Source organism: Motacilla alba, chromosome 2, assembly GCF_015832195.1.
Source record: "Motacilla alba alba isolate MOTALB_02 chromosome 2, Motacilla_alba_V1.0_pri, whole genome shotgun sequence".
NCBI lineage: Eukaryota > Metazoa > Chordata > Aves > Passeriformes > Motacillidae > Motacilla > Motacilla alba.
The window spans coordinates 122577056-122585772 of NC_052017.1; the positions used below are offsets into that span (position 1 = coordinate 122577056).

The 8717-nt window shown below is 39.6% G+C and overlaps 2 protein-coding genes across 30 annotated transcripts in view; one reads left to right on the forward strand and one right to left on the reverse strand.

Annotated features, from left to right (window-relative positions):
• The window catches only part of IL7 (interleukin 7), a 32385-nt gene that overhangs the window by 7885 nt on the left and 15783 nt on the right, over window positions 1-8717 (reverse strand). The window contains exons 2-4 of the mRNA XM_038124868.1: window positions 5248-5390; window positions 2039-2125; window positions 1122-1274 (exon numbers count right to left, since the gene is read on the reverse strand). Of these exons, the coding sequence (XP_037980796.1) occupies window positions 1122-1274; window positions 2039-2125; window positions 5248-5390 (383 nt within the window). The remainder of the gene's footprint in view (window positions 1-1121; window positions 1275-2038; window positions 2126-5247; window positions 5391-8717) is intronic.
• The window catches only part of LOC119695711 (translation initiation factor IF-2-like), a 92084-nt gene continuing 91334 nt past the window's right edge, over window positions 7968-8717 (forward strand). For 22 of the 29 annotated variants that reach the window (XR_005255359.1, XR_005255356.1, XR_005255375.1 and 19 more), the window contains exon 1: window positions 7968-8697. Coding sequence is in view for 8 of the 29 variants with exons in the window: in XM_038124756.1 (XP_037980684.1) it covers window positions 8069-8697 (629 nt within the window). In the remaining 21 variants the exon portion in view is untranslated. The remainder of the gene's footprint in view (window positions 8698-8717) is intronic. The other 7 variants (XR_005255358.1, XR_005255376.1, XR_005255377.1 and 4 more) reach the window with 1 other exon arrangement.

Here is an 8717-nt window from a genome sequence, read left to right on the forward strand (position 1 = left end):
ATCCTCCATCACAGATCAAAATTTATCCTCCATTGTCTGAAGGACTCACAAAATAAAGCAAATTAATTTGTGAGCCAAACTTTGACTATATGTGTTCAGACTAGTGGAACAAGACAGACCAGATCCAGGGGCTGTGCCCTACTGTTCAGGATCACAGCCTGAACAGAACCTATTGTGGTTCTGGTTCATATTTAATATCTGCTCATAATTTTTTTTTCTGAATTACTTTAATTGTCTTTAAATGAAAACAGGAATCCCTAAGGTTAGGCAGGAGTTGTAAGGGTGACACTGACTTCTATGACTTGACTGGAATACCTTTAAAGGCAAATGTTGGATTCACCAGAGGTGACAAAGCAAAATACAGACACCAACATTACTTTGAAGATCTCATCCCAGACTGTAAATCTCTCCACTTCAAGGAGAAAAATAAAAAGCTAAATGAAGCCTTCAATCCATCTCTTTAGGCATCATATTTTTGGTGCCTATGTGGAGACTTTTTGATGCTGGTTAGTATTTTTGTATTCAATAGGTAACACTAAGCCACACTTAAAAGAACACTCTTCCTTTGCTACAGTAGTCAGTAGATCACTAGGCTACATTTAAGTGGCACCTCAAAAAGAAGATTCTGTCAAAGACTAAAAAACCAAATATTATCATACCTAATTGTTCTTGTTGAATTTGAGAGATTGTGGTTAAAATAAAGATGAAAGAGATTACAGAAAAGAGAGACTCACCCTAATTGTTTGTTGAGAAAAACCAAATTAAACATTACTCTTAGGGTTAGTGAGAAGTTACAACTCTAACTATACTCCAGAGAAGTTTAAACTCCTTCTTTGCACAAGGCTGGTCCTTGTCTCTCACTGGAGATTTAAGTGAAATTCAGTTCACTACAGAACCAGAGCAGGTATCTTCACCATAGACTTCCAGATGATTTTCTCAGTCTTTGCTGGGCTTAATGTCTATTACACAACAAATGCTATACAGAGAAAACTTCCTTTGTCATAGAACATGTGCAAGATATTTGTATCTTTTAGAGGCAAATGTGATAGTCTGTGTTGAAGAGCTCTAGAAAATAAGGCCAGTAGTTAAACTCTTACTCACTAAATTTGAGTACAACTCACCTTTTCTTTTTTAGGTCTTTCACATTTACACTGTAGAACTTGTAGTGTCCCACATGAGACGAATGCTGCTTTCTGTCTAAAGGCTTTGCTGATTCTCTGCTTATTAAAGAATCTGAGCATGTTGCATGCCATGCTCTGTAGTGATTCTATTTCCTGTCAAGAGAGCAAGGAAAATATGTCCTGAAAAGTTTGTGCACCATTAATTATTTGCAATGTTGTTTTATCTTTAAAAAACCCCAAACCCTCCATCAATTACTACTGATTTCTCTTGCTTTCATAGTGCAAATCTTTTTCAATCAAATACATAACTAATCTGACTTACCTGCCATCTTTTTGAGATATTTAAAGCAGCAATTTTTAGTAATAATAATAGTAGCATAAGGATGTTAGGGAGAAATCATAGCTGTAATCAAATCAATTGATGCAGTTAGGAAAACAAATTATTTATGCAGCCAGTCCTTTTACCAAGTCATGACAAAATTTGTAGCAACAGCTGACCATTGTGCTTTCTGGCATTTGAGATCTGCCCAAACTACTATTTTAAAGCTTTCAGGTCTAAAGTGAAAAGCTTAGCTAATATAACTTGCTGTAGAAAAATTTTAAAAAGAGATTGGGAAATTATAATGTTTACGTCCATTGGTAAAAAGTGTCTGTTTTGTTTAAAAAATATAAAAGAATCTTGATAGTAAGGAAAAAAACCCACATTTCTTGTACATGGAATTGCTTAATATTTAAATGTTTAAAATATCAATTTACTCAAGACATCATATAATTTCAGATTCAAAAAACAAACCATCCTGAATATTGTGATTTGACTTTTACAACTAAATACTACCCTATCACACTATTTTATCCAGGACTGTACAAAGAACTCATTTGGGTTTGTATTCTCTACATTCTGAAAAGTTAAATTTTACCTCAGTATCATTGCAGAAAAACACTTTGATATTTTCATTTCTTTTATTCTTGCAGCACCTGTCACGATTCTCTGCAGACATATTTACCTGTAAAATATCATTTATGTTTAGACATGGAAGTACTGTGTCAGTGCTCAGTCACCCTCACAGTAAAAAGCTCTTTCCTGATGTTCAGAAGGAACCTCCTGTGTGCTGGTGTGTGCCCACTGGCCCTGGTCCTATCACTGGGCACTGTTGTTAAGAGCCTGGCTCTGCACTCTTTGCCCACTCGAGGTATTTCTACACATGGATGAAATCTCTCTGAGGCTTCTCTTCTCCAGGCTGAACAGCCCCAGCTCTCTCAGCCTTTCCTCATTAGAGGGGTGCTCCAGTCCCTTCAGCATCCTGCTGACCGTTTGCTGGGCTCTCTCCAGTAACTCCATATTTCTCTTATACTGGGGAGCCCAGAAATGGACACAAATCTGTTCAATTTAAATCTTCATATTCCATCAAATTGCTTTGTTCTTTGGAAATTTTGAGACATGGAGCAATGTTTAAATCTTACATTCAAATTGTAACATTGACTACAGCGTTTGTCAATGTTTGTCTCAATAAATACATGTCTCAGATCTAAACAGATGGTAGCACTCACTTTGTATATGTAATAACAGAAGATGGCCTAAGCAACATCACATGGTCTTTTGCCTGATTATAATATTTTATCAAGACTTTGTCCTCTCTTGTAGTTTTTTCTTCCACTTTCACACTTGTCATCAAGATGACAATGGAAGTCAACTCAACAGAAGCTCTGTCTTCTTCAGCCTACATCCAGACATTCCAGTTAAGCCAAAGGGCTTTAAAAAAGGCAGCTCACGACAGTATTGTTTTAGATCTCTTCACTTAGCCATCCATATGAGCACATCAGACAGTTAATTCTTAAAGTTTTTTTGCAGAAATTGCCTGTATTTCAGAATTTCACCCAAGATAAACAAAACTTTATCCAGAAAGTGTTTTCAAAACCAAGAGTTTAGGGAGTCAAATATTCACTGACAAAGGAAAAACCACAAAACAACAAAACCAAATTAAAAAACCCAAACCACCAGCATCAGGAAGCTAATGCACATCTTTTCTTGCACCACAATAGATAGTGCTGCAGTCACACAGCACCAAGATTTATAATTATATATATATATATATATTTATATATAATCATCCCAAAAACTACATATCTGTCACTTCATTTGCTAATTGCTATGAGATTTTCCCATCCTCTCTAGTTTCCTCAGATCACCTTTAGTATAATGTACAGTAACCACATCTGAAGGCAGTTTATTGGCTGTGTCTAAACCAACCTAAGGGAAATCCTGAGCTCAGAAAAGGCATTAATAAAAATTTAATTACCTTACAGAGATCTAGTATACGATTCACTATCCTGCTCTGCAGCAAACTCATAGCTGCTCCAAACATCTGGCTGAGGAGCTGAAAGCTATTGACATTGGCTCTGCAGTTGCAGGAAAGTGCCTATGAGCAGTTGCTATCACCCACACAGCACACATATTATTTGCTATTAACTTATAGTGGCAATACACTGATTATACATAGAAGACAAATTTCTCTTAAACAGTGAAAAGTAAAGACAGAAAAAATAAAGAAACTTACACAGTAGTTGCTTGTGTATGTCTTCTAGGAAGTAAAAGCTTCAGAGCTCAGTACATTCCCATTAGTTTTCACAAACATTAATTCATTAATGTTTTATTTATGTATTTATTTTGATATATAACATCAAACTCCATCCCACAATGGGACAGTGGCAAGGCATTGCCCTATCCAGGCCAGGACAGTCCCCCAGCCTCCCTGACACTGCATCTTGAGCAGGGCTGGGATGCACCTCATGGATCTCCACCACCAGAAGGCAGCAGGATGTGCCTCCCAGAAGGTGTTATTCCTTCATTTTCTCTTATAGGTGAGCTATCTTCTAACTGCTTACCAAGAGAGTTAGTTTTTGTTCTTTAGAGAATACTTGTCTTTGTCAAAAATATGACAGCAAAGTAAGGGGAACACTCATCCATTCTAATAGGGCCATTAATATTCTCCCCAACTTTGATGCCTCATTCAGGATAAAGTCTTTTATCTGCAGAGAAATACCTTTCTCTCTTCATAATCTCAACCAACATAACATGATCAAAATGTTAAAAGATCATTCCCTGACCCTAAAGATATTTTGTTTCCAGATGATAGTTGATGTGTCTTGGGTTGGAGACCACTGCCATAATGCTCTGAAGGATGGTGGTAGCTCCTAAATGTGAAGAAATGCAATGACTCCTGATCTTTTGCTTGGAAAAAGGCAGTACATTATCTGTATTTCATGCAAATAGATCTTGATTTAAGACTGCAGCAGTATGGTAAATTCTCATTTACTGACAATCTGTCAGGAAAATCACTTTTTTTTGTGGGAATGCCTCTACTAATACAACTGTTTTAAGTGTTCCCCCATGGAAGTGTTCTTGACAGATGAATTTAATTGCTAATAATTCATGAGGAAGAATTGGATGGTAAATTTTGGGCATGGACTGGTAAACTGTTAAGAAACTATTTTGCAAAGCTATAATAAATGTGGCTGATGAAGCCATAACGGAGGAGATTTACACATGAGAATGTTAAGCTCTTCTCTGCTGCCATCTAGAAAAGATAATTTTTGTTGGCTTAATAAGATATATTAATAGGTACAAAGAAACCTATTAAGATACAAATACCTATTAAGAACAAACTTTTACTGTCATATGAATTTTGTACCTCTGTGCATTTGTATTCAATGGACAATATAAAACTTCAGTCAAGAACTCTAATAAAGTGGAACAAATTACAGCTGTAATGCTTTCTTCTCTTGATAAAATCATACAAACAGAAGCAGTCATGAAATTACCTTAGAAAAAAGTACTTTCTAATCAAATATATGATGTATGGCCAAATAGTACATGCGTCTGTACATAATGCACAGGCACAAAAAACTGTATCACAGTATTTGTACATGCAAACAGGCACTACCCACAGATTTCAGAGATTTCAAAGAGACTGAATTGTTGCACCCCCTCAAATAAAACTACCATTCCAGCATAATGTGTGACTTTAAATTGGTCTTTTATCATGTTTTAAAATTAGAGCTTTTATTATTAATTGTTAACATCTAAAAATAATCAACATGTTTTGGAAGCCCAAGAGCTACTACCTACCAGCTCATTGATGTCGTGACTTAGTATATTCTCATACTTCACACGGATTTCTGTTGTTTTATTTCCCATTGCACAAGTAGATGCATTCACTGGAGACAGAACAAGGAGCAGTGGCAGAACTGGTAAGGTAGATCTAAAAAAGGCTGGAATACAAGAAGAACAGAAGAAGAACAGAATATGTTAGTTAATGCCACAGACTGTGTGCTGTATTGACAAATACATCCTGTTAAAATAGTTTAAAAGGGATCTTTGTACAACCAAATGACTTGTGCCTTGCTAGAGGGAAGGATTCACCTCCAGATTAAGACACCATTTGGATGTCTAAACTCCCTCACACCCCAAGATGATTCAGCCAGTGTGGATAAGAGCCTACAACTATTGAGCTGACCAGCAACTTGGTGAGTGCTTGGGCTGAATTCATCCTCAGGGTTCACTGCAAGCATTGAATTTTATTGGACCATAACCACACTGGACACATGTAGAGGAGCGTTTTAATCATATATGTTTAGACATTCAAGTGTCTTAACCTGCAGCTGAATCTCATTTTGACTGTCCATTTTTCCTTTGATAACTTCTAGAAATCCCCATGAACAAACATCTATAACAAAGGTGTGTTTAAACATATTTTCAGGCTGACCAAATGTACAAATCCATGCCACTAGCCATAATGTGAGCTAAAGCAGCAACACAACTTTCTCCACAAGATTTCTGCAATCTTTTTGAGCAAACTTTACTGCCCATCACTTTGTCCCTGCAGTGGACTGCTTTCCTTTGCTCTGCCCCCTGGTCTTCTGTCTTTGCGTGACATCCAGGAAAACATGAGTTCTGTGAGGATGGGCAGAGAGAAAAGACCAAAACATCAAAAGAGCCTGAGGGGACTGACAGGAGGCTGCAGGTGACTCACCTGGTCCTGCGAATGAAAGAGACCAAGTACATGATAATACGTGATTAGGAATAATTGGACTCTGGCCCAGTGCTAGTCTGGCTAGGATAATGCTTAAATTGAAGGTTTTGGAAAAAAAAAAAATAAAAAAAAAAAAAAAATAAATAAAAAAAAAAAACCAAACCAAAACAAAACAAAAAAAAACAAACAACAACAACAAAAAAAAAAAACAGCAAAGGTAGAAATTTATGATGGAGGACTAGCAAAGATCACAGCAAGTTCCTACAGGAGTATGCAGTGTTTCTGCCCATCTTCGCCACTCAGAACAACTGCATATGGAGTAGCTGTGGGATAGCAGCCAGGAAAGGAAGAGGGGATGCCCTGGCCCCAGCTACTACTTTCCTTCCTCTCTGGCAAGGATGGGCTGTTGGGTACAGCCAGTCCAGCACTCAAGAGATGGGCACCTCTGGACCTGGGCATCACAAGTAAATCATGGCCTCAGAGAGCAATTTTGAACAACTAAGAAAACAGCAATAAAACTCGACCATAATTTGCATTGACCCACCTATCTTCTGCAATGCAAGAACCACAGGCACACCACGTGCTCACTGCCATTAAAAGAAACACAGTTCCTTACAGCCCATCCCAGTCAAGTTCCACCACACACAGCAGACTGGATCCTCAAAGAAGAATGAATGCTTTTCCTGACTAGTGAACTCTTCTCTCTCTGATAGATTGCATGAGAATGTGTGGTTATGTACACCTCTGTGTACATAAACACGACTGGAAAAATTTTACCTGTACAAGCTAAATCACAGAATTCTTGAGCAACCTGCGTGACAAATTCTAATTGGAAATTTCATGGGTTGAAAGCCAGATTTTCTGACCTTTTATATACTGATCAACCAAGGACTATTAATGTCTCAAGAAATCTAGCCTGATGAGCTAAGTGAATCTTAAATGGATCCTACATGTAGTAAATTTAAGACCTCTGTAAGGTGACTCTACTATGATCTTCAAGCTCCAAGTGGACACACCTAACTTCCACAGAACTTTATTTTTGTAAATCTTTACGCTAACGATATCTCTGTTGAATGATTTATCAGCTTGAAGGCCCAATATTAAGTATTTTAAAAGACACAAAAAACATTCAAGAACCCAATTATAGGGCAATGTTTTTCCAATCTCCCATTGCACCTCTTGATTCCAGTGCAAAAGATGAACTGCAATGCTTGTTCACCAACAGGGTAATACAAACAATTTGGATACGCTGCTTCACAAACATACTTGAAGGGACGAAAATAGCAATCCTCTAAATTAAAACAATCTGATTCCATCACTTTAAACTTGGCTCGTCCAGCAACAAGTAGAGATAAGACATAAGCTATTGTAAAGATCGCCAATCTTTTTTAAATGAGGAAATTACAGAATAAAAGTAAGTCACGTGTTGCACACGCATGAAGTCCCTTGAGCCACTACAGGATGATGATCAAATTTTTTCAGACATTCTTAAATGAGTCCTCTGGAAAAAATATTAGACAAGTGTCATAAAAAAATTCTAGGAGATGTAGACTGAAAATTGAAAAGGGGTTTTCTTGAAGTTAGGTAACTTCAAAAGAATGGCACTCCATATGGCCAGCAATTCAAAAGAAAGAGAGCATTACTGGTAATAACACATCTTTCCAGTAAACTCTCAGAAACTCCTAAGTCATATCTATCTGGAAAGCCCCAAAAATTCTCCTAGAAAAGCCAGGAAGAGCTAGTATTCCAGTATTTCCACATACTTAAAGAAAACCAAAAAAAAAAAAAAAAAAAAAAAACCCAACAAAACAAACAAACAAACAAACAAAACCCACAAAGAAACCACCTCTTGGCTTTTTAACATTGAAACACCCTCCTGTGCATACACCCCGAAGCACATCCTCGGCGGCACCCAGCATGATCCTCGCAGCCGCCCCGGTGTCTCACAACCCACGCCAATCTCGGCGGGCCGCTCCCTCTGCCCCCTTCCCCTCTCTGCAGCCCGCAATTCCCGCGGGGAAGGGGTCACTGCCATTCTTTTCCCTGCCTCCCACTGGACCCGTGCGGAGAGGCGGGCGGGCGGGAGAGGCACCCCCGGCGCTGCGCCGCACCTGCTCCGCGGGCACCCGCGGGACAGCAGGTGCCCACGGGAAGCAGATGCCCACGGGAGGCAGGTGCTCAAGGGAAAGCAGGCGCTCAAGGGAAAGCAGGCGCCACGGGCGGTGGGAGCAGCGCGGACCGGCGCGGAGCAATGCCTCCCGCAGCTCCCCCGCCCCACGCTGTCCCGCTGCCTCTGCCATTCCCAAGCAGCCCTTCCCGGCAGCAGGCGTGATGGGAACCGGTCTCTTTTGCTTTCATTCTACGGGGAAAAGAGAAAAAAAAAGCAAAACTGGGAATTTCCCCAGCCGTCACCGAGGGTTTAAAAGGCACCGGGAAGCCCCGCGCGGGCAGAGCAGGCGGGACGGCGGGGCCGGCGGCTCGGAGACAGCGGAGCAGGTGAGGAGCCAGCGCGGCCGGGGCTGCGGAGCGCAGCCAGCCCGGGGCAGGTGAGGCGGGGCGCCTTCCG